This window comes from Scyliorhinus canicula, unplaced genomic scaffold (assembly GCF_902713615.1).
Source record: "Scyliorhinus canicula unplaced genomic scaffold, sScyCan1.1, whole genome shotgun sequence".
NCBI classification, from domain to species: domain Eukaryota; kingdom Metazoa; phylum Chordata; class Chondrichthyes; order Carcharhiniformes; family Scyliorhinidae; genus Scyliorhinus; species Scyliorhinus canicula.
This window is the reverse complement of record NW_024056025.1, coordinates 415,139-441,160: the sequence shown is the minus strand read 5'-3', so window position 1 is coordinate 441,160 and position 26,022 is coordinate 415,139. Positions and strand designations below refer to the sequence as shown.

The window sequence follows — 26,022 nt, the reverse complement described above, 5'->3', positions numbered from 1 at the left end:
TCCGCCTCCCGGCCCAAGCAACTTGGTGTCATCTGCAAATTTGGAGATATTACATTTTGTTCCCTCATCTAAATTGTTAATATATAGGGTGACACAGTGGTTAGCACTGCTCCCTCACGGAGCTGAAGACGAGGGTTCAATCCTGGCCCTGGATCACTGTCCATGTGGAGAGAAGTTCCCCCCTGTTTGTGTGGGTCTCACCCCCATAAACCAATGATGTGCAGGGTACGTGAATAGTTTTTGAACCAGTTTTCTGACCATCTCAATACACTACCCCTAATCCCATGTGCTTTGATTTTACACGCTAATCTCTTGTGCGGGACTTTGTCAAAAGCCATCTGAGAGTCCAAATATACCACATCCACTGGCTCCCCCTCATCAACTCTACCAATTACACCCTTGAAGAATTCAGTAGATTTCCTCTTCACAAAGCATGATTTCCTCTTCACAAATCCATGCTGACTCTGTCCGATCCTGCCACTGGTTTCTAAGTGCTTTGTTTTAAAATCTTTGATAATGGATTCTAAAATTTTCTCCACTGCCGATGTCAGGCTTACTGGTCTATAATACCCTGTTTTCTCTCTGTATCCTTTTTAAATAGTCGAATTTCATAAACCACCCTCCAGTCTGCAGGAATTGTTCCAGGGTCTATGGAATCCTGGAAGATGACCACCAATGCATCCACTATTTCGAGAGCCTGAAGTACTTTGGGTTGCAGATTATCAGGCCCTGGGGATTTATCAGCCTTCAATCCCATCAATTTCCCCAACACCATTTCTTTACTAATATTGATCTTCAGTTCCTCCCTCTCACTAAATCCTGCGTTCCCCAACATTTCTGGTATCTGATTTGTGGCTTCATTTGTGAAGACAGAACCAAAGTATGTATTTATTTGCTCAGCCATTTCTTTGTCCCCTATTATACATTCCCCTGTTTCTGACTGTAAGGAACCTACATTTGTCTTCACCAATCTTTTTCTCTTCACATACCGATAGAAACTTTTACAATCAGCCTAATTTCCTGTTTTATGCCATTCCCAACATCACCACTCAGTTTGGGGATTTCTTTACAAATTTATTTCCACCTTGGTGTTTCTCAGCTCTACCCATACAGATTCCACATTATTGGAGCTAATATCCTTCCTCACTATTGCATTAATTTCCTCTTTAACCAGCGCTGCCACTCTACTGCCTTTTCCTTTTTGTTCAGGCCATTCCCCTGCCCTCAATGTGCGAAGGGATTCATCGCACGTTCTGAGACACCAACAAATTCACAACTGATTACAGGGATTGGATTCTGCTGTTATTGTTTCTGTTCTCAATTACACCCAGGACTGCGTTTTGTTCATTCTGTTGGTCAATGGGGATGGTCAGAGGGTTTCTGCTGGACTGGCCGGTCTCACGGCTTCTCCCCCAGTGGGCTGATTATCTCCGAGCCTTCTTGCAAATATCTGGTTTCACATTTCACAAGGATCAAAAAGTGAAAGGGGATTTGGAGATTAGAAGATGTTTCATTACCATTTCTGTTTGGAAACCCCAAAAATCATGCCACATTGCCATGAACATGGGCTATGGTGGTTACATGGTTCTTTTGTTTAATTTATTTTGGTGCTTCTCACTGGAGAAAACTATCAGGGTATGAGGGGCAAGTTGTCTGAAGTGCACTGGGAAACTACATTAAATAGTATGGTGGGAGACAGGAAATCACTGATATTTAAGGATTTATTACAGATTTACACAGGGATCGGTTCGCTCAGTTGTCTGGATGGCTGGTTTGTGCTGAGTGACACCAACAGCACAGGTTAAATTCCCATACCGGCTGAGGTTAGCCATGGTCCATGTCAGTATTTATGCTCCACATGAGCCTCCTCCATCAACCGATAGAGACATACATCCCCTCATGTATGTCTCTAGCTTTACGTTCAATGGATTCATGCTGTTCACCTCAACCATTCACTGTGGTAACGAGTTCCACATTCTCACCACTCGCTGGGTAAAGAGGTTTCTACTGAAATTTCTCTTGGATTATTGAATCCCTTCATAATCTGAAAGACTTCCATCAGGTCACCCATCAGTCTTCTCTTTTCCAGAAAAAAGCAGCCCCAGCCTTTCCTGAGTGTTAAATGCTCTCTGTTCTGTACATTATGAATCTTTTGCTCTCTGTTCTGTACATTATGAATCTTTTGCACCTTATCCAGTGCCTCTATTTTTTCTAAATGGAGATCATCAATGTTGACAGAGCTCCCAGTGTAGTCTAACCCTGATTCTAAACAAGTTGAACATTTCCTCCGTGCTTTTCAATTCTATCCCCTTAGAATGGAACCCTAGATATGGGCCCCACACTTTAGGAAATATGTGAAATTCTAAGTTAGGGTGTAGAAGTCATTAACGAGAATGGCACCAGAGATGAGGGACTCCAGTTAGTTGGAGTGACTGGAGCAGCTGGATTTCTCTCCTGAGATCACAGCATCTGGAGGATGGGGAATAGGGCCATTCAGCCCTTTAGGACCGTGTCGGCTCCCTGTGGAGGAAGCCTGTCTGTCCATTGCCCCGTTCTGTCCCCAAATCCCTGTGGGTTTATTTCTCTCAGCGTCTGTCCAATGTCCTATTGAAATCCTTCCATCATCTCTGCATCTCCAGGGCGGCATGTGGTGCAGTGGATAGCACTGGGACTGCGGTGCTGTGGACCTGGGTTCAAATCCCGGTCCTGGGTTACTGTCCGTGTGGAGTTTGCACATTCTCCCCATGTCTGCATGGGTTTCACCTCCACAACCCAAAAGATGTGCAGGTTAGGTGGTTTGGCCACGCTAAATTGCCCCTTAATTGGAAAAAAATAATAATTGGATACTCTAAATTTATTTAAAAAAAGAAAAAAAATCTCTGCATATCCAACCCTCATGCAGTAGGTTCCAGGTTGTTACCACTCGCTTTACATGTACACAAGGCTGCTAGAGCACAGAGGAGTCTATTTGGCCTATTTTTCCCATGCCAGCTCTTTGTACAGCGACCCATTTAATCCCAGAGTACGACTATTTTGTTTTCTTTTTCAGAATGTACCAAATTCCCTTTTGGAAGTTACAGTGCAATCAGATTCCAGCACCATTTATAGACAGTGCATTCCAAATCACAACAACACGCTGTGTTTTACAACAAATAATTGCTCTGGTGTGTCTGGAGTTTCACAGAGTATTCAAAATGGTGTCAACACCGTGGTTATTACACAAAATTAAGACTCCAATCTTTATCAATGATTCTGGTGAGGACACTGAGTGTAATATATCCTAATTTGCGAACAATTAGAACAAATGTACATTTCTGTAAAACCTCACTCCCATTTGACCTAAAGTGTTTTAAAGTCAATAGTGTACTTTAGAGACATATTCATTCTTGTAATGTAGGAAGCTGTAAGTGCGCATGTGTAATCACATTTAGTTTTAAAATTGTTATTTTCATAGTGTATTCACTGTCATTAGTAACAAGGTCAAGAAAGCCCTTTTATACCTCTAACATGTGGCTTCCTGCAGCCACTTCACCTTCTGTACCTTTTCTATATTAGCTATGTATTGATTTCATCACAAAAAAACAATAATTAAATTAATGATTATTCAGTAGTGAACATTGATCATCATTAGTGAATTGGTGTATTGGGTAATTATTTTGTGAAGACTAGATCTTTATTTTAAAAAATAATACAATCAACCAAAATGTTTCCAGAAACTGCAGAGCTATCTGAATTTGTTTGAAGAAATAAATTAATTTATAATTTTGTGAAGTTACAAGACATCATATTCTGCCAAGACTATGTGGGCTGGGCAGTGGAGTAATGGTATTGTTACTGGGCTAGTAATCCAGAGACCCAGGTTAATGCTCTGGGGATCTGGAATCGAATCTGCCTTTGACAGATATTGAAATTGAATAAAAGTCTCAAATTAAAAAGTAATGATGACATTGTGGATGTTGTAAAAACCCGTCTGGTTCACAAATGTCCTTTTGGAAATCTGCTCTCCTAACGTGGCCTGGCCGACACGTGACTCCAGATCCACAGTAATGTTGTGGTTGATTTGTAAGTGCCCTCTGAAATAGCCTCACAAGACACGCAGTTCAAGGGCAATTGGAATGAGCAGTAAATGCTGGTCCAGACAGTGACCCCCACCTCCCATGAATGAATAATTTTTAAGGCAGCTCATTGTTCAATCTGAAGACGAGTAAGAAACTGTCTCTTTGATTGGATTTGATTTATTGTCACGTGTACCGAGGTACAGTGAAAAGTATTGTTCTGCGTACAGTCCAGACAGATTGTTCCATACATGAAAAAACAAAGTGCGGATCTTGGCAGTTTGCTCAGTTTACAAAATAATTTAATGACTTTGTAGACGTAGTTTATATTTTAATCACTACCCAAAACAAATTGAACATAGAACAGTCGAATGGTAATGTGTCCTCAAATAGACAGACATGAATTGGAGGAAATGGCAGAGATTTAACTGAACCACCTTTTTGAAAAATTCGGCCTTCATGATGGAGAAACAGGAAAAGCCACTGAGGGAGATGAGAAAATCCAGGCTCCGTACGGATTTGCTGTCACCCCTCCTTTCTTATACATGAACCGGATTTAGGCTGCAGAATGTTTCACACCAAAACACAGGGGTCAAATGTAAGCGATAGATAATTCTCAATTCACTCCCATTTAACTATATTTGACATTGTTCAAAAGCTGGGGGGGCAATTTAGCGTGGCCAATCCACCAAACTTGCACATCTTTGGGTTTTGGGGGAAACCCATGCAGACACGTGGAGAATGTGCAAACTCCACAGTTACAGTAACCCAGGGCTGGGATTCAAACCCAGGTCCTCAGCGCCGTGAGGCTGCAATGCTAACAACTGTGTCAAATGCCACCCTAAATGCTTCCTATATATGGTGTGGCGATGCTGGCGTCGGACTGGGGTAGGCACGGAAAGGAGTTTTCCAACACCAGGTTAAAGTCCAACAGGTTTGTTTCGAATCACTAGCTTTCAGAGCGCAGCTCCTTCCACAGGTAAATGAAGAGGTGGGTTCCATAAACACATATATAGAAAAATTCAATGATGCGAGATGGTACTTTGAATGCGAGTCTTTGCAGGTAATTAAGTCTTTACAGGTTCATACGGTGCGACTGGAGAGAGGGATGATCACAGGTTAATGAGGGGTGAATTGTCTCAAGCCAGGACAGTTGGTAGGATTTTGTGAGAGCTGGACAGATGGGGGGGGGGTGAATGTAATGCGACATGAATCCAAGGTCCCGGTTGAGGCCATAGTCATGTGTGCGGAACTTGGCTATCAGTTTCTGCTCAGCGATTCTGCATTGCCATGCGTCCTGAAGGCTGCCTTGAAGAACGCTTACTCGAAGATCAGAGGCTGATTGCCTTTGACAGCTGAAGTGTTCCCCGATTGGAAGAGAACATTCCTGTCTGCCGATTGTCGTGCAGTGGTTTCGCTCAGTGGGCTAGACAGCTGGTTTGTGATGCAGAACAAGGCCAGCAGCGTGGGTTCAATTCCTGTACCAGCTTACCCAAACAGGCGCCAGAATGTGGCAACTAGGGGATTTTCACAGTAACTTCATTCAGCGTCTGCATGGTCTCGCCAACGTACCGTGCCTCGGCATATCCTTTCCTGCAGCGTATGAGATTGACAACGTTGGCCGAGTCACTACGAGTATGTACCGCGTATCCGGTGGATGGTGTTCCCGTGTGTTATGGTGGTACCCATGTTGATGAGCGGGCACATCTTGCAGAGGTTCCCATGGCAGGGTTGTGTGGTGTCGTGGTCGCTGTTCTCCTGAAGGCTGGGTAATTTACAATGGTCTGTTCGAAGTTGCGTGGTTGTTTAAAGGCAAGTAGTGGGGATGGCTTTGGCAAGATGTTCATTTTCATCGATGATGTGTTGAAGGCTGTGAAGATGATGTCATAGTTTTTCCGCTCCAGGGAATTCATCAGGCAAATGAGGCTCCGGGAGTTCTTCCACAGACCCCAGGAGGCCTACAGCGAACCCAATGAGACAACCAGTGAACCGGAACAGCAGTCCGAGAGATCTGTGGAAGATCCAGCCAGCAGGAAGGACCGGGAAACCCGACCCATTGAACCAATCCAACCAGCTGATTCTGCTGCTCCTCTTGCACGAAACCACTCAGTAAAACTGCCTCGAAAGTCCTTTTTTGTCCAAATTCTGAACTCACATCGTTCTCCTCTTTTCCTGCTATCCCCCATCATGCTCTCTCAGAGCTCATCTTGTCTCTGATACTTATCCTTTGCTCCTTTGGCTCGATTCTCATTAAACTGTTGAACACCCAACTTCCACATGTTTCCACGGTTTCTCCATGGAGTCAGTGTCTTTGTGCATTTCCTCTTTAGACAATCAAGTGAAGCTCCGTCCTCACACAGAACACGTGTATGGTTTCATCCCTTAGTGAATGGTGTGGTGTTATTTCGGGCTGTAACTGGTTAAAGCGCTTTCTACAGTCCGTCCACTGGAACACACTCACTCAGGTGCGTGTGTGTCTTGGTGCTTTTCTAGTCACACTGATGTTTGAAATATTTTCCCACAAACAGAACAAACATTTTTCATTCCACATTCACAGTCTGAGGATATTCAGGTCCTGATTAATTAAGTGATACTGCCATATCTTAATGTGATATTTGGTTTGTTTCCTGTCTGAAAATCCTCTCCTAATGCCCTGGAAAAGGAGTTTACAAAGGCTACACTATCAGTACAGGATAGAAATTCAGAGCAGACAATTCCAGTTTCTGGGGAACAGTTTTTCTCTCTTCTTTCGCCAAATCTGTAAATCCCTGTCCCACACACTCTCCCTCCTCCCTGGGGCTGAAAACCAAATAAAGTATTAGATCATTATTTTTGTATCTTTTTACCAAAGTTATTTAATTAGAGGTAAGAATATGCTTTATAAGTCACTTCATTCCCGTAACAGCCTCCCCGAACTGGCGCTGGAATGTGGCGACTAGGGGCTTTTCACAGTAACTTCATTTGAAGCCTACTTGTGACAAGCAATTTTCATTGTCATTTCATCCATGACTTGTGACAGACTTTAATCTGAATCACCCTGACTGAGCAGACAGAATAACAGAGGTGAACCTTGTGTCCAGAACTGACTGTGTGGAGATTTGATGAGCAATCGCGAAAGTCGTTTCTCCAAATCTTCCAGGGTTTCCTTCGTTCTTCCTCTCCCTCCTGAACTAGGTTATACCGGATATCAGACTCAGGGCCCATTCTGGTTCTCTTCCTGTTTAATAAATAACTTCAATCAAATATGGAGAAGACTGAATCCACTGTTCGGTCCGTGCTCCAATCTCCATTCTTGACATACCGACTCCATCCCTCTCCATGGCAACAGTCTGAGACTTAGCCAGTCTCTTTGTAAACTTGGTTTCACATTTGATCCCAATATGAGCTTCTGACCTCATAGAATTTACAGTGCTGAAGAAGGCCATTTGGCCCTTCGAACTGCACCGGCCCTTGGAAAGAGCACCCTACCTAAGCCCACACCCCCACCCTATCCCCGTATCCCCACCTAACCTTTTTGGACACTAAGGCAATTTAGCGTGGCCAGTCCACCTGATCTGCCCATCTTTAGACTCATGTCTGTACTGTCACTAAGACCACCTGTGGGAAAAGCTTCGGGCAGTTATCTGCACACCAACGCACTCACACTGGAGAGAGACCTTTCACCTGCTCTGTGTGTGGGAAGGGATTCATGCAGCCAGCCAGCCTCATGTTACACCAGCGAATTCACACTGAGGAGAGGCCGTTCGGCTGCACTCACTGTGGAAAGAGATTCAGGCAATCTTCCGCCTCACTGCACACCAACATGTTCACACTGGGGAGAGACTGTTCATCTGCTCCGTCTGTGGAAAGAGTTTCAAATCTTCATCTGATCTCAACGTACACAAGCGCGTTCACACTGGGGAGAGGCTGTTCATCTGCTCTGTGTGTGGGAAGGGATTCACTCGGTCATCCAATCTGTGGACCAGAGAGTTCACAAGTGACTGCAGGGAGTGGATTATGTTATTAATGTTGCTGTTACTCACATCCAGGATTGCAGTAAGAAGTCTTACAACACCAGGTTAAAGTCCAACAGGTTTGATTCAAACACGAGCTTTCAGAGCGCAGCTCCTTCCTCAGCTGCGCTCCGAAAGCTCGTGTTTGAATCAAACCTGTTGGACTTTAACCTGGTGTTGTAAGACTTCTTACTGTGCTCACCCCAGTCCAACACCGGCATCTCCACATCGTGACATCCAGGATTGTTAGTCTGATAATAATTGGTTTGTTTCTGGTGAAATTAACAACCCAATAACATGGAACTGTAATGTTCTGGATATCTCCCTGATTTTCGGGACTGCAATGTCCCTGTTTAAAACACCATCTGGGATCTTTCCCCTTCATTCAAGAACTCTCAACAGAAACTACTTTACAATTAAATTATTAACTTCTACTTGAATCATAAATTGCTCTTTGATGTAAAATCTACAATTCAGTGTCTGAAAGGCTGCACTGATGAACATCTCCAACTGTAACGTGCTGATTAATCCTTGCTGACAATTCTCTCTGACTCACATATTCTTCACATTGGGAGCTCCAATATACTATCACGGCACATTGAACAAAACAGGAAAGTATTTCACAGACAGGGCAGCACGGTAGCATTGTGGATAGCACAATTGCTTTACAGCTCCAGTGTCCCAGGTTTGATTCCGGCTTGGGTCACTGTCTGTGTGGAGTCTGCACATCCTCCCTGTGTCTGCGGGGGTTTCTTCCAGGTGCTCCGGTTTCCTCCCACAATCCAAAGATGTGCAAGTTAGGTGGATTGGACATGATAAATTGCCCTTAGTGTCCAAAATTGCCCTTAGTGTTGTGTGGGGTTGCTGGGTTATGGAGATAGGGTGGAGGTGTTGACCTTGGGTAGGGTGCTCTTTCCAAGAGCTGGTGCAGACTTGATGGGCCGAATGGCCTCCTTCTGCATTGTAAATTCTATGATAATCTATGACATCAATAAAGCTTCATCAATCAACATTGATATGGATGAAGTTTGGAAGTCACTGACTTGAATTATTTCTGACACAGCAGCAGCAACATTTGGTAAAGGTGGAACCCACAACAAAGACTGTTTTGAGAGCCACTCAGCAGAGATGAGCCTGTCATTGAAGCAAAAAGCAAAGCCGACCCGATGCCCAACATAAACCCAACAGCTAGAGCACTGCCTCACTAGAAAATAGCCAAGAAATTAGAAAAAGACAGGCAAATACTGTGTAAATGAACAAGGGATCAGCCGACATCAAAAATTCCACACTGCCTATGACATTGTAAATCTCTGTGTTTTGTGTATGATGGGATTAAGAGGACACTTGGTTCTGCTTTCACCAAAGTTGGTGTCCTGAAATCATCAGATTGTTAAGTTCTCACTGACAGAAGTAAACAGATGTCCCTCTCGGTTGAACACAACAGTGAGCTGTACCCCTGTGAGACAGGCATCTCCCAGTCTCTGTTTGACTCTCCTGCAGCTTCCTGTCATGGTTGACTTGGGCGAGGGACCCTCATCATTTGAGCTGGAAAAGGCCATTGATTGCTGAGCAAGCAGAAAGACGCACGGAAAGGATTGAATTCCAGCTGAACTGCTCACACACAGAAAGTCCCATCGACTGTTCCACCTTCATGATCTCTTTTTCTGTGCTGACCGATCTACAGTCAACATGATCTTCTCCACACACCAGCTACAAGGGAAGAGAATAATTGGGATTTGATCTAAAGTGTGAGTGCTGAGAAAGTGAAATGTTCTAATTACTGAGTGAAAGTAAACCTTTCAGTGTGAATCACAATTTACTGGGACAATTGGAAAAGGCACCAAAACGTTTCAATCTCTGAAGATAAACTTCAGCATTGAAGTTATGTTTCGGACCTCACAAGCTGTGGGAAGCTTTGTGAATGTTTCCTCTTCCCTTTTGTAAACAAGCAGAGCAGTTAACCCTTTCCCCTGACAGCACGGCAATGATTTGAAATAAAGACTTTGACTTTCAAAGATTTGGCTTCATCCCATTTGTCGGGGTCATATTTCAGTCCATGGGAATCATCACTGGTGGGATGGAAACTTTAAAGGTCCATTGACTGGGCGGGAATTTCCAGTGACGGGTTGGGGGGGGGGGGGGGGGGGGGGGCGGAGGGGGCATGACCGGAAAATTCCACACGTTACCTTTCAAGATAAAATTCTTGGGAATGGGAAATGTGGGAGCTACTCCGAGCTGATTGGAAATACGTGGACTTGTGCCTCTGACCCAAACACAACAGGTTATGTGAATATTGAATGAGATGAAGTTTCTCCCGGGCTCCGGAATAAGATATAATGATCATGAATGGGATGTCACACTTAGAATAAAAGAGAAAAGCCACACGATCAAATGGGAATTGGAATAACTCAGCCTGGGGCAGGCAATTGGTTTCTCCCCGATTCACTTCCAAGTACTTCGCAATCTCATCTTTTAAAAAAAATAAATTTAGAGTACCCAATTCATTTTTTCCAATTAAGGGGCAATTTAGGGTGTTCAATCCACCCACCTTGCACATCTTTGGGTTGTGGGGGGTGAAACCCACGCAAACACGGGGAGAATGTGCAAACTCCACACGGACAGTGACCCAGAGCCGGGATCGAACCTGGGACCTCGGCGCCGTGAGACATCAGTGCTAACCACTGTGCCGTTCCCAGGGATGCACTTCTGTGGCTGTCTTAGGCTCTGTTCAGACCCCATTTGGAGTATTGTGAGCTGTTTTGGACCCCGTGTCTAAGGAAGGTTGTGCTGGCCTTGGAAAGGGTCCAGAGGTGGTTCACAAGACTGACCCTGGAATGAAGAACGTGATGTATGAGGAACGGTGGAGGACTCTGGGTCTGTACTCATGGAGTTTAGAAGGATGAGGGGGGATCTTATTGAAACTTACAGGATATTGCAAAGCCTGGATAGAGTGGACGTGGAGAGGATGTTTCCACTTGTGGGAAAAAGTAGAAGCAGAGGACACCATCTCAGACTAAAGGGACGATTTTTTAAAAGAGATGAGGATGACTTTCTTCAGCTAGAGGGTAGAGAATCTGTGGAACTTTTTGCCACAGAAGGCTGTGCAGGCCAAATCACTGTGTCTTCAAGACAGTGAGATAGGTTCTTGATTAATAAGTGGATCAGGGGTTCTGGGGAGAAGGCAGGAGAATGGGGATGAGAAAATAGCAGCCCGATTGAATGGCGGAGCAGACTTGATGGGCTGAGTGGCCTAATTCTGCTCCTATGTCTTATGGTCCAACAATAGCCTGTGGCTGTGATTGCTGGTACAGTCAACCCCCATGGAGAGTGGTACAGACCTGGAACTCAATGTTTACAATGAAAGACCAATAATATCCAGGTTCTGATTAATTAAGTGACTCTCAGGTTTAAATGTCTTGTTTGATTTCACTTTGCTGTGTTTAAATCCTCCCCTTGTAACCCCCTGTAAAAGGAGTTTCCAGAATCCATCAGTGTCAGTCCTGCTGAGTGGACAGGGATCACCGCGCATGCGCCCTGCTGCACACTGGCCCCTATGAGGATGGGGGTGGTTAACTGGGGAAAGGCTCTGCAGGAAAACCTTCCCGCTCGGTCCAAACATGGGAGCAGTAATTTCTTGTTTTAGCTTTGAGGCCTCCACTGGGTGTTTGTGAAGCCTACCCTCCCACCCACTGCCCCTAACGCTGCCTCCGCTTATCCGCCTCCTTCCCTCCTGAAGATGAGACAAACAAGCGTCTGTCCCTGGAGATGAACCACACTGCGCATGCTCCACATCACAATGCTCGGGGAATGATTGACGACAGCTCCAGTCCAATCGGAAGTGGGGGCGGGACTGGAGGACCGAGTGGGAGCAGCTGGTCCTCCAACCAATCGGAGTTAATTAGGGGCAGGGCTGAGCCCAGATCTCCCTCATTGGCTGAGACTGTACCATTTAAAGTTCTTTCCATTGGCCATGTGGCCACGGGTTCCACAACCTCTCTCCTTTTTAAAAATAAATTTAGAGTACCCAATTCATTTTTTCCAATTAAGGGGCAATTTAGCGTGGCCAATCCACCAACCCTGCACATCTTTGGGTTGTGGGGGCGAAACCCACACAATCACGGGGAGAACGTGCAAACTCCACACGAACAGTGACCCAGTGCCGGGATCAAACCTGGGACCTCGGCGCTGTGAGTCAGCAGTGCTACCACAACCTCTTTCCTGTCTGAGAGGTGTTGACCAATGAGAGGATTTGATGGACGGGATGGAATCTGGTCCCCCAGCCAATCAGACTGCGGGCTTTGTGTGAATGAAGATTGAGCTTCACACAGACGGAAACTTCTTCCTGAGTCAAACCTCTGAGTCAAACACTTTCTTTTCACTTCCATGGACGTTTTTAGAGTCCATTCACCCTTCTACAGAACTGTTACAACAAGGAACTACAAACGTTAACTCTGTTTCTTTCGCCACAGATGTGGCAGTGGTTAGCACAGCTGCATCACAGCACTGCGACTTGGGTGACTGTGTGAAGTTTGAACATTCTCTCCCTGTCTGTGTAGGTTCCTTCCAGGTGCTCCAGTTTGTTTTACACCATCCAAAGTTGAGCAGGTCTGGTGGATTGCCTCTGCTAAATTGCACCTGTGTCCAAAAACCGTTTAGGTGTGGTTACTAGGTTTATTGGGATAGAGTGGAGGCATGGGCACCAGTGCAGGCTCAGTGGGCCGAATGGCCTCCTTATGCACTGTAAATACTATGGTTCTGTTGTATATTCCTTCCCACCGTCTGATTCGGTGGGTCTGTCTGGTGGTATTTCCCTGGTACTGTCCCACGTATTTCGGTGTTTGGGTATTTTAGGGAGCAGGTAGAACTTCCTTGGTTCTACCTGGTGTTTTTGGTTAACGTGCCTGGAGTCTGAGTTCTTCCAGTCTGTCTCCAATTCTCCTTCCTGTCTGGGGTATTTGGGTCTAGGGAGCTTGGTGTGATTCATGTTGTTCAGTTGTCTGTCTGTCTCCAGCAGGTATTGTTGTCTCTCGATAATGACTGTGCTGCTACCCTTGTCTTCTGGTCTTATGAACATATCCGTGTTGGATCCAAGCTCCCGGATTGTCTGTCTTTCTCTCCGGGTGAGATTCTGTTTTTCTCTTGTATTTCACTGTGACAGGGCAGAGACCTGATTGAAGGGATTCAAACATGGGAGTTCTGGGAAAGATGGACAAGGATTTGGGAGGTGACAACATGTTCAAAGAGTTTGGAGAGGAGAGGGAGGTTGAAGATGGGCAGTAATTTGTAAGGATGGCTGGGTCAAGGGTTTGTTTTATTGAGGAGGGGGTGATGATGGCAGATTTGAAGGACAGAGGGACAGTACCTGAAGAGAGAGAAATGCTGACAATATCCATAGACACAGGGTAGTTAGCGGATTTACCCAATCTCAGTCACAAAGAAGCTGCACAAGCTCTTCACACTTGCATAGATATATAAAAGATAAGAGCAAGAGGAGGTATTTTGGCCTTCGAGCCTGCTCCGCCATTTATGATGATCATAGCTGATCATCCAACTCAAAAGCCTAATCGGCTTTCTCCCCATAGCCTTTGATGCCATTCGCTCCACGTGGTATATCCAGCCGCCTCTTGAATATATTCAAAATTTTAGCATCAACTACTTCCTGTGGTAGTGAATAGCACAGGCTCACCACTCTCTATGAGATCCCCCCCTCATGCTCCAGTGAGAACAATGCCAACCTCACCAATCTCTCCTCATATGACAGTCCCGCCATCCCTGGAATCAGTCCGGTAAACAGCTTGTTGGAGGTGAGGATGGAAGAGACAGGGGAGAGCAAGAGTATTTCAAAAGGAACTAACTTGTGTCAGAGATATTAACAAGTTTCAAGACCCTTAGCCCTGTTGCCTCACGGCACCGATGTCCCAGGTTCAATCCCGGCTCTGGCTCACTGTCCATGTGGAGTTTGCACATTCTCCATGTGTCTGCGTGGGTTTCACCCCCACAATCCAAAGATGTGCAGAGTAGGTGGATTGGACATGCTAAATTGCTCCTTAATTGAAAAAAATGAATTTGGTGCTCTAAATTTAAAACAAAAATTTCAACACACTGCGTATTTAACAGAAATCTAATTTATTTGACTTTTAGCCTGAATATTAGTCCCTGTAAATGGGCTGGAGTTTGTTATCAGCAGAAAGAGACCCAAATGAACATGGTTCAGTCCTGAATGTGAGGAACAGCAAAACCCAATCATTATGGTTACTTGTGGCTTCGTTGGTGTCTCAGCAGGTTGGATGAAGAGGTGAATCCCTTCCCACACTTGGAGCAGGTGAATGGTCTCTCCCCAGTGTGAATTCGCTGGTGATTCTGCAGAGCGGATGACCGAGTGAATCCCTTCCCACACTCCGAGCAGGTGAATGGTCTCTCCCCAGTGTGAACTCGCAGGTGTGTGGACAGAGTGGATGATTGAGTGAATCTCTTCCCACACTTGGAGCAGGTGAACAGTCTCTCCCCAGTGTGAGCTCGCTGGTGTTTCCGTAGGGCAGATGACTGAGTGAATCCCTTCCCACACTCCGAGCAGGTGAATGGTTTCTCCCCAGTGTGAACTCGCTGGTGTATGGACAGAGTAGATGACTGAGTGAATCCCTTCCCACACTGGGAGCAGGTAAACGGTCTCTCCCCAGCGTGAACTCGCTGGTGTATGGACAGATTAGATGACCGAGTGAATCCTTTCCCACACTGGGAGCAGGTGAATGGTCGCTCCCCAGTGTGAACTCGCTGGTGTGTGGACAGAGTAGATGACCGAGTGAATCCTTTCCCACACTGGGAGCAGGTGAATGGTCTCTCCCCAGTGTGAATTCGCTGGTGTGTGGACAGAGTGGATGATTGAGTGAATCTCTTCCCACACTTGGAGCAGGTGAACAGTCTCTCCCCAGTGTGAATTCGCTGGTGTTTCCGTAGGGCAGATGACTGAGTGAATCCCTTCTCACACTCCGAGCAGGTGAATGGTCTCTCCCCAGTGTGAACCCGCTGGTGATTCAGCAGGTGGGATGAAGTGGTGAATCCCTTCCCACACTCGGAGCAGGTGAATGGTCTCTCCCCAGTGTGAATTTGCTGGTGATTCCGTAGGGCGGATGACTGAGTGAATCCCTTCCCACACTCTGAGCAGGTGAATGGTCTCTCCCCAGTGTGAACTCGCTGGTGTGTGGACAGGTCAGATGACTGAATGAATCCCTTCCCACACTCAGAGCAGGTGAATGGTCTCTCCACAGTGTGAACCCACTGGTGTGTGGTCAGAGCGGATGACTGAGTGAATCCCTTCCCACACTTGGAGCAGATGAATGGTCTCTCCCCAGTGTGACTGCGTCGATGAGTTTCCAGCTGGGATGGGTAAGTGAATCCTTTCCCACAGTCCGCACATTTCCACGGTTTCTCCTCAGTGTGACTGCATTTATGTCTTGTGAGGCCTGATGATCGAGCAAATCCTCGTCCACACACACAACACGTGTACGGTTTCTCCCCACTGTGAACGATGCTTTTTCCTTCCATGTTCAAAGAACGATGACATTCAGGATATTACAAATTGAGGACTCTGTCAGATCCTGATGTGATGCTTGGCTTGAGATTCTGCACTTTGAAGCCTCTCCTTCGAAAACCCTGTGAAACTGATTGAAAACAGAAAATAGGGAGTGAGAGAGAACCCACAAAACACAAAGGCAGGTTGTGAAATTGAGCTGAATGAATCTGGTCATTTGTGGGGCCGGCACTGGGAAAAAGTGACCATGAAAACTGCTGGATTGTTATAAAAACACAACTGACCTCTTTGGGAGGAGAGAGAAAGAGGTGAAGAGGGATTTTGTACATCTCCAGGACATATTAAGAGAGTAGTTGGTAAAGCAAATTCAATTTGAGCTTCATAAACAGAAATATTGATACTGAAATTATGCTTCTGGTGGCACAGTGGTTAGCACTGCTGCCTCACAGCGCCAGGGACCCGGGTTCAATTTCAGTCTCGGGTGACTGTGTCTGGAGTTTTCAATTTCTCCCCATGTCTGTGCGGGTTTCCTCTGGTTTCCTCCCACAGTCCAAAGATGTGCAGGCTAGGTGGATTGGCCATGCTAAATTGCCCCTCAGTGTCCAAAGGTTAATTGGGGTCACTGGGTTCCGGGGACAGGGTGGAGGGGTGGGCTTAAGCTTAAGAAGGGTGCTCTTTCCAAAGGCCAGTGCAGACCCGATGGGCTGAATGGCCTCCTTCTGCACTGTAGGAATTCTATGAAGCTCACCACACTTCAGGAAGGGTGTGAAGAGGGCAGCACGGTGGTACAGAACGTTAGCCTTGCTGCTTCACGGTGCCGAGGTCCCAGGTTCGATCCCGGCTCTGGGTCACTGTCCATGTGGAGTTTGCACATTCTCCCCGTGTTTGCGTGGGTTTCACCCCCACAACCCAAAGATGTGCAGGATAGGTGGATTGGCCACGCTAAATTGCCCCTTAATTGGAAAAAATGAATTGGGTACTCTAAAAAAAATTTTTAAAGGAGGTATGTTAAGGTTCTTGAAGACGGTGCAGAGGAGATTTACCAGAATGATTCCAGCAAAGGAGGTTTTTTTTTAATATATAAATTTAGATTACCCAATTATTTTTTCCAATTAGGGGGCAATTTAGTGTGACCAATCCACCTACTCTGCACATTTTTGTGTTGTGGGGGCGAAACCTATGCAGACACGGGGAGAATGTGCAAACTCCACACAGACAGTGAACGAGAGCAGGGACCAAACCTGGGAACTCAGTGCGTGAGGCAGCTGTGCTAACCACTAGGCCACTGTGCTGCCCTCCAGCAAAGGAGTTTGAGGGGAGATTTGATTCAGATTATGCCGGATTTTGATCAGGCGGACAAAGAAACTCTGTTTCCATTCACTGATCGTACAAGCAGTCATGACACAGATTTAAAGTTTTGGGTAAAACCTGGATTGAACTATACAAGATCCTGAGGGGTCTTGACAGGGTGGATGTGGAGAGGACGTTTCCTCCTCTGGGAGAATCTAGAACAAGGGGGGTCATTGTTGCAAAATAAGGGATCACTCATTTCAGATGGAGGTGAGAATTTTTTATTCTCTTGAAGGTTGTAAGACTTTGGAACTCCCGTCCTTAAAAGGCAGTGGAAGCAGAGTCCTTGAATATTTTTAACGCAGAGCTGGATAGATTCTTTATAAGAGGGTGAAAGGTCATCGGGGATGGCAGGAATGTAGAGTTGAGGTTAGAATGAGATCAGCCGCAATCTTATTGAATGCTGAGCAGGCTCATGGGGCTGAGTGGTCTGTTCCTAGTTTGTATGTACAGGAGATATGAGGTGATATGAGATATGTTTTTACACAGCGAGCGGCAATGACCTGAAACTTGCTGCATATGAGGGAGTTTGAAAATAGTCACAATGAATCATTTAATTTCAAAAGGAAATTGGAGAGACATCTGAGGGAAATAAACCTGCGAGGATACAGGGAGAGAGCAGGAGAATGGCACTGACTGGATTGCCCCAGAGATCTAGCATGGATTCAATGGGCCGAATGCCCTTCTCTGTGCCATCATGTCTCTGACTCTTTTGTGTAATCTAGTTTTGTAATTTAACCCCTGGGGGTTCAGATATCACTCAGGTAAATCTGTGCTACACTCCCTCCGAGGCCATTCTATCCTTCCTCAGGTTTGTTGTCCAGAACTGAACACAGTTCTCCAGGTTTGGTCTAACCAGGGTTTGTGAATCTCGGGGCTTTTCCAGTCACACTGAGACCTGAAATCTTGCCTCACAGACAGAACAGACAAACCTTTTTTTGTCTTCCACACCCAGATGCTGCTGAAATTTAGGTTCTGATGAATCGAGTGACTCTGTCAGATTGCGATGTGACGTTTGGTTTGTGTTTCCCGTCTGTTAAACCTCCTCCTCCAGCATCCTGTAAATTTACAGAAACCTCACTGTCAGTTTAGGATAGAAATTCACAACATTCTCTCCTCGCCAACTTTGATTAAATGTATTCCTGGAGGTTTGATCACATGACCTGCCCCCATCCTCCAGCCATTAATCGGTCAACACATCCATCCTTGTGACACACTGCCTCTCTTGGCCAATTGGGAAGCAAAAGGACTCATTACCTTACAGGACAGTGTTTGACTGTCAGCCAAACAACCTTTATGCCATTTTCAATATTTTAAATACACTGAAGAGAAATATTCAAATTTTTTTTTAAACTGTCCTAATGATTTTCCAGAGACCCAGGTATGAATCTCACCAGAGCAGGGAGTGGAGTTGGTGCGAATTCGAGGAGGAGTAGTTTTGGAACAGCAAGTATAAATAACTTACCTCGGGGATTCACGGCCTAGTCGGCTAGGAGCAGAGTTGGCCCGAATCCTGGGAGGAGCAGCTTCAGAACAATTTACCTGCTGGGTTTCGGGGACAGGGAATAAAAACTGAAACGTGAGTAAAGCTGATTGGCCGGTTGGGAATCGGTTCTAAATTTGGGAAATCTGGAGTAATTAACTAAGGGGACGAGGGACGGGGAGGCGAGGGACGGGGAGGCGAGGGACGGGGAGGCGAGGGACGGGGAGGCGAGGGACGGGGAGGCGAGGGACGGGGAGGCGAGGGACGGGGAGATTGCTGTTTGTATCTATATGAACGATTTGGATGAGAATGTACAAGGCATGATCAGTAAGTTTGCAGATGACACTAAAATAGGTGGTAATGTCGGCAGTGAGGAAGGTTATCAAAAATTGCAGCAGGATCTTGATCAGCTGGGGAAGTGGGCCGAGAAATGGCAAATGGAGTCCAATACAGATAAATGTGAGGTGTTGTATTTCGGAAAATTAAATCAAAGTGAAACGTCACCATGAATGGTAGGACATTAGGGAGTATAGAACAGAGGGACCATGGAGTTCAGGTGCACGGTTCTCTAAAGGTGGAGTCACAGGTAGATAGGGCAATGAAGAAGGCTTTTGGCGTGCTGGCCTTCAGTCAGGGCACTGAGTGTAGAAGTTGGGAAGTTAAGTTGCAGTTGGACAAGATGTCATGAGGCCGCACCTGGAGTATTGTGTTCGGTTTTGGTCGCCTTGCTATACGAAAGGGACTGAATTACAGGGAGAGATCCGACAGGCTCGGACCATTTACTTTGGAGCATACGAGACTGAGGGTGATCTTATAGGGGTATACAAGATCATGAGAGGCATGAACAGGATGAATGCACTCGGTCTTTTTTCTCAGAGTTGGGGAATCGAGAACTTGAGGGCACAGGTTTAAGTTAAGAGGGGAAAGAATTATTGGGAACCTAAGGAGCAACAATTTTACACAGAGGGTGGTATATATGTGGAATGAGCTGCCGGAGGAAGTGGTAGAGGCAGGGGCATTGACAACATTGAAAAGGCATTTAGACAGATACATGGATAGGAAAGGTTTTGAGGGATATGGGCCAAATGCAGGCAAATGGCATTAGCTTCGATGGACTTTATGGTTGGCATGGACCAGTTTAGGCCAAAGGGCCTGTCGCCATGCTGTAGATTCTATGAACCCCAAGTTTCTTTCGCCACCCACTGTACTTAGCCTCTTTCCAGTTAGAAAGTACTCAGTTCGATCCTTTTTTGGTTCAAAACAGATAACCTCACTTGCTTACATTGCTACAGTATTGCCCATTCACCTCGTCTGTCAATATCTCCTTACAATTTTATGCTATCAAATCGCCCCTAAACATCTTGAACTTGTGTCTCCTTGTGATTGATCTTTCAACTGAGGGGAACAGCTGCTCCCTATCCACCCTGTCCATGCCCCTCATGTCCACCTCGATCAGGTCGCCCCTCAGCCTTTTGCTCCAACAAAAACAACCCAAGCCTATCCAACCTCTCTTCATAACTTATGTTCCATCCCAGACAACATCCTGGTGAATCGCCTCTGCACCCCCTCCAATGCAATCACATCCTTCCTAGAATTGCACACAGTACTCCAGCTGTGGCCTCACAAAAGTTCAATACAACTCCAACATGACCTCCTTGCTTTTGCAATCTATGCCTCAATTTGATAAAGTGTCCCGTATGTCTTTTTCACCACCCTATTAACCTGCCCTTCTACCTTCAGAGATCTATGGACAAACACGCCAAGGTCCCTTTGTTCCTCACACTTCCCAATGTCATACCATTAATTGAATGCTTCCTTGTCAAATTACTCCTTCCAAAGTGAATCACCTCAGACTTTTCAGGGTTAAATTACATCTGCCACTTTTCTGCCCATTTGACCATCCCGTCTGTATTTTCCTGTAACCCAAGACACTCAACCTCACTGTTAACCACCAGGCCAAGCTTTGTGTCATCCACAAAGCACTGATCCTACCCCCCACATAGACCTCTATGTTGTTTATATAAATAATGAATAATCGGGGACCCAGCACAGATCCCTGTAGTATGCCACTGGCTTCCAGTCACTGAAGCAGCTGTCTGTCATCACCCTCTGTCTCCAACAGCTATGCCAATTTTCGATTCACCTCATCAAATTACCCTGTATCCCATGTGCATTTGCTTTCTTTTTTTGGGTCTGTACTCATTGGAGTTTAGAAGGATGAGAGTGGATTTTATTGAAACTTACAGGATACTGAGAGGCCTGGATAGAGTGGACGTGGAGAGGATGTTTCCACTAGTAGGAGAAACTAGAACCCGAGGGCACAGCCTCAGACTGAAGGGGACATCCTTTAAAACTGAGATGAGGAAGAATTTCTTCAGCCAGAGGATGGTGAATCTATGAAACTCATGGCCGCAGAAGGCTGTGGAGGCCAAATCAGAGTGTCTTCAAGACAGTGATAGATAGGTTCTTGATTAACAAGGGGACCTGGTGTATGGGGAGAACGCAGGAGAATGAGGATGAGAAACATATCCGCCATGATTGAATAGTGGAGCAGACTCGATGGGTCGAATGGCCTAAATCTGCTCCTGTGTCTTTGGTCTTTCAAGTCTCCCATTGTGATCATGTCAAAGGTTTGCTGAAGTCCATGTAAACCACATCAACTGCACTGCCTTCATCTACACACCTGGTCACATGCTCAAACAATTCAATCAAATTTGTTAGGCATGACCTCCCTCTGAAAGTCATGCTGACTATTCCTGATCAAACCTTGCCTCTCCAAGTGGAGAAAGATTCTCTCCTTCAGAATTTTATCCAATAGTTTCCCAACTACCGACGTGAGACTCACGGGCCTGCAGTTCCCTGGCTTATCTCTACAACCTTTCTTAAACAGTGGGACCACATTAGCTGGTCTCCAGTCCTCTGGCAATTCCCCCGTGGCCAGAAAGGAATAAAAAATTTGGATCAGAGTCCCTGCAATCTCCTCCCTCATCTCCCACAGTATCCTGGGACACAATTCATCCAGACCTGGAGATTTGTCCACTTTTGAACCTGCCAACACCTCCAATATGTTTTTCATATATGGAACTGTATACCAGGAACAATACTTTTCACTGTACCTCAGTACATGCGTCAATAAATCTAAAATAATCTAAACCCCAGTCTCTGCCATCTGTTGGTTGCCAATCCTCTATCTAAACTAATAGATTACCTCTCAACTCCATAGGATCTTACTTGTTTATAACCTTTTGTGACACCTTATCAAAGTATTCTGGAAGTACAAATACATTGACAGTACCATTATCCACTTGGCTGGTTACATCTTCCAAGAACTCCAACAAATGAGGCAAACATGATTTACCCTTCACAAAACCACGCTGACTCTGATGGATTGCGGATTGACTTTCCAAAAGGACCAGTTACTACTTCCTCATTAATGGATTCCAACAGTCTCCCAACAACAGGCGTTAAACTAACCAGTTTACTGCCTACTTTCTGATTTTTGACCTAATCCAGTGACATTGAAGATTTCAATGACCCTCAGTCACCATCATTGAGATTAACTTTAAATTCCAGATTTTATTAATCGAATGGATTGGAGCCCATGGCCCCAGAACATTTTCGTGTCTCTTTGGGTGACTAACGCAGTGACATTGTCACTGGGTCAGTGTCTCCCCCCCTGGTCTCTATGAGGTTGTTTGTCGAGAGAAGCCGGAAGTAACGGAGAGTGGAGAATGTTCATTGTTCGGCTCTGGGGACTGACTGGGGATTTGTAAACCCCGCCCCGCGACACTGACCTCTCACCTGACACCTTCCCAGGCCTCGAGAATGATTGACGGCAGGAGCGGACCAATAGACAATAGGGGGCGGGTCCGGAGTGGCCAGTCCTCCAACCAATCAGCGTGAATGAGGGGGCGGGACTGGGGTGAGTGAAGCATGCGCAGTGTGGTTATTGGCGAGGCAGAAAAGATTCTTGCCCAGATGCACAATTCGAGAAGGTGGGAATGAGGGACCGAGGGAAAGCTGGATCATTCAGGTCGTTAGACACGCTTCGTAAACATGTTATATAAATCGAAAATCATGAAAAATAGCCTACCGGTAGCCGAGGACCTGAGCGGGGGTTGCAGCTTTCTCACACACGTAACTATGCAGCCACCATCTTTATTTGGCACTGGCAGCAGTGCGCATGCGCTATCGCCTTCCCAGTGTGGAGCGAGTCGGTGCGCATGCGCAGTCCCAATCTAATTGGGGCAACGTATTTGAAGTGTTTCTTCATGACAGAATGTTCATCAAAATGTTTCAATCTGAGTTACAAATTCTTATTTATGAGACAGAACGATGATATATGTCCAGGGCTGTGACGATAATTGGTGTTTATATTGTGCTTTGAACAGAATCCAACCTGATGAGACACCAGCGATATCACAAGTAATTACAGTGAGTGGACAATCTGATCAGCTGCCTCTGCTGCTTCCCTCCCTTCCACTAGCTCCACTGGGCCAAACTGTCACTAAAAATCCCCCTGGTCTGAGTGTGAACTCACATCTATCTCCAGGTTCTCTCCTATCTCCTGTCATGTTTTGTTCAATCTCATCTTGTTTATGAGGCCTGACTTCTGCACCCTTGACCCTATTCTCATTAAACCACTGACCATCCAACTTCCCCACATTAACTGATATTGTTAACAGTTCTCTCTCTCTCTTCTGGTTTTGCCCGTCACTTTCAAATACACCATCCTCACCCTTCCTGAGAAAACAACCCTTGACGCTCAACTTCCTTGCAAATGGCCACCCCCTCTCCAACCTCCCTTTCCTCTCCGACATGGAATTCCCCAAGGATCTATCCTTGGCCCCTCCCATTTCTCATCGACATGATGGCACTACAATCCATAGAATCCTTACAGTGTGGAAGGAGCCCATTCGGCCCATCGGGTTAGCACTGTACATCTGAAAGAGCACCCTAGCTAGGCTCACTACCCCACCCTATCCCCATAACACGACTTAACCTGCACATCTTTGGACTGTGGGAGCACCCGGAGGAAACCCACACAGATTTGGGGAGAATGCACAAACTCCGTACTGACAGTCATCCAAGGCCAGGTCCCTGGTGCTGTGAGGCAGCAGTGCTATCCACTATCCCGCCGTCCAAAAACACTATTAGTTTTTACATGGACACTGACGACACCCAGCTCTACCTCACCCCCATCCCTCTCCATTCCTCCACTGTTACTAAATTATCAAACTGCTTATCCCACATCCACTGGATGAACAGAAATTTCCTCCAATTAAAAATTGGGAACACCTAAGCCACCACCACCTCAAATCCCATTCCCTAACTCCCGAGTCCATCCCTCTCCCTGGGAATCATCTGAGGCTGAACAACACTCTTCACAATCTCCGTGTCAGATTTAAATCCGAGACGAGTTTCTTATCATATATCTGCACCATCGCAAACACCACGTAGTTCCACCTCTGTAACGTTACTGTCTCCAGCCTACCCCAGCTTGTCTGCTGCTGAAATCTTCATTCATACCCATGTCAACTTGAGATTTGACTATTCAATGTATTCCTGACTTGCCTCTCACATTAAGTCTGCTTCCCAGCTGGAAACCTGAAATCATCCAAAACTCTGCTGCTCATCTGCTTTCTCACCCCAAATTTATTTCATTTTTATTAATTTTGCCACTTAAGGGGCAATTTAGCATGGCCAATCCACCTACCCTGCACATCTTTTGAGTTGTGGGGGTGAGACCCACACAGACACAGGGTGAATGTGTAAACTCCAAATGGACAATGACCCCGGGCCGGGATTGAACCCGGGTCCCCAGCACTGTGAGGCAGCAGTGAAAAAAAAAATGAAATGAAAATCGCTTATTGTCACGATAGGCTTCAATGAAGTTACTGTGAAAAGCCCCTAGTCGCCACATTCCGGCACCTGTCTGGGAAGGCTGGTACGGGAATCGAACCGTGCTGCTGGCCTGCTTGGTCTGCTTTAAAAGCCAGCGATTTAGCTGAGTGAGCTAAATCAGCCCAGTGCTAACCACTGAGCCACCGTGCCGCCCTTTTCTCACCCCAAGTTGAGGGGAGAATATGGTGTAGTGAGCATGCCTCTGGACTGGTTATCCAGAGGCTCAGGCGAATGATCTGGGGACATCGGTTTAAATCTCAGCAGGCTGACATGGTATGGAAGTGTGTAGAACATATTCCAGAGTTTAGGGTCGAGGAAACCGAAGGAGCAGGGCCACCAATGGTGCACAATTGAAATGGAGGGCAAGAGGGGCCACAATTAGCGGAGGAAGGTGGGTTGTGTAAATAGTGTGCAAGTTAAGACATGGGGCAACAGAATTTTGAATGACCACAATTTTATAGATGGGAGAATGTGGCAGAGCCGTCAGGAGTATATTAGAATTGTCAACTCTGGAGGTAATCCATAGTATGTACTATGTTTTCAGGTATGGAACGATCTGCCTGGACTATACACAGAACAATACTTTTCACTGTACCTCGGTACACGTGACAATAAATCCAAATCCAAGAATCATAACAGAATGCAGCAAACCTGCACACAGGGGAACTTGGACAGCCAGCACGGGGACCAACCCTGTAACCCTGGCGTTATTAGCACCACACTCTCACCATTCTCGGTTCACTGAATCGTCCACCCTGCAGAATGGCCACCATCAGGGTTAGAAATCTTTCTATATTTCCGATTACTATCTCATTGTGCCTTGCATCCCTTTGGCCATTTAATCTGTCCTGCATTTCACAGACCTCTCATAGCCTACTTGTGACAATAATAATGATGATTATTATTATTATTACACAATCAAGTTCAGGTCAGATTCTTGACTCGAGCATTAAAAGACCCCTGGGTAGAAAGAACCACTGGTTTATGTACAATAATAATAATAATCTTTATTATTGTCACAAGTAAGCTTACATTACACTTCAATTAAGTAACTCTGAAAATACCCTGTGTAACCACACTCGGGCACCTGTTCGGGTACACGGAGGAAGAATTCAGAAAGTCCAAATAACCAGAAGGAAAGGTTTACTTGGGTATCTGTATAATTTGGTTCTTAATTTTATTGATTCCTGCCTCAGCGCACCCATTCGCCACATGACAGCAAAACAGTTCACTGTTTTTAACTTTCAATGACAGTGTTTATACCCAGTATCCCCTGCGGTGGGGAACGTCCTCTATTCTCACCACGGGAGAGCAGTGCGCAAGCGCAGTACCGCCCGGTGTCCGGAGCATGCGCAGTGATAGCGATGGTAAGTCTCTTGTCTGTTGTATCACCAAACTGGTGAAGATGTGGAATGCAGAGGGAGTGATGGATGGATGTGGAGGGTTTCTAAACACCTGGTGAATGCCACAAACCCTGAATATGAACTTGCGAGCTCATTTGCAGCTCCAGTCTTTATCCCCCAAAAAGCCCAAGGTTAACTGCTGATTTAATAGGGAGAGTGTTTGCGCCGAGTTTTGGACATGTAAAATATGGTGGGCAGGGCTTCAGTGCCTGTTCCCACCCGGGTCCTAGCGCCTGACAAAAACATAAATTTATTACTTCTGCCACTCGTGGTTAACTAAGGTAGACGTTCATCTGTTTCCATAGCG

At 45.9% G+C, this 26,022-nt stretch overlaps 3 protein-coding genes across 3 annotated transcripts in view; 2 read left to right on the top strand and 1 right to left on the bottom strand.

Moving 5' to 3' along the window:
- LOC119961668 (zinc finger protein 436-like) overlaps window positions 1-26,022 on the top strand; it is a 158,818-nt gene that overhangs the window by 91,101 nt on the left and 41,695 nt on the right. The gene's annotated exons all lie outside the window — the stretch shown is intronic.
- LOC119961661 (oocyte zinc finger protein XlCOF6-like) overlaps window positions 1-26,022 on the top strand; it is a 90,694-nt gene that overhangs the window by 60,300 nt on the left and 4,372 nt on the right. Inside the window, exons 3-4 of the mRNA XM_038788948.1 lie at window positions 4,635-4,653; window positions 7,675-7,839. Coding sequence (XP_038644876.1) covers window positions 4,635-4,653; window positions 7,675-7,839 — 184 coding nt within the window. The remainder of the gene's footprint in view (window positions 1-4,634; window positions 4,654-7,674; window positions 7,840-26,022) is intronic.
- On the bottom strand, window positions 14,157-17,895 carry LOC119961662 (zinc finger protein 229-like). The gene is made up of 2 exons (XM_038788949.1): window positions 17,858-17,895; window positions 14,157-15,705 (listed from the first exon to the last, which is right to left on the bottom strand). Exon 2 carries the CDS (start codon window positions 15,587-15,589, stop codon window positions 14,300-14,302), a length of 1,290 nt encoding a protein of 429 aa, XP_038644877.1. The 5' UTR covers window positions 15,590-15,705; window positions 17,858-17,895; the 3' UTR covers window positions 14,157-14,299.

Excerpts from the sequence above, each read along its gene's own strand:
- LOC119961662 (XM_038788949.1), bottom strand. The coding sequence starts at position 15,589 with ATGGAAGGAAAAAGCATCGTTCACAGTGGGGAGAAACCGTACACGTGT.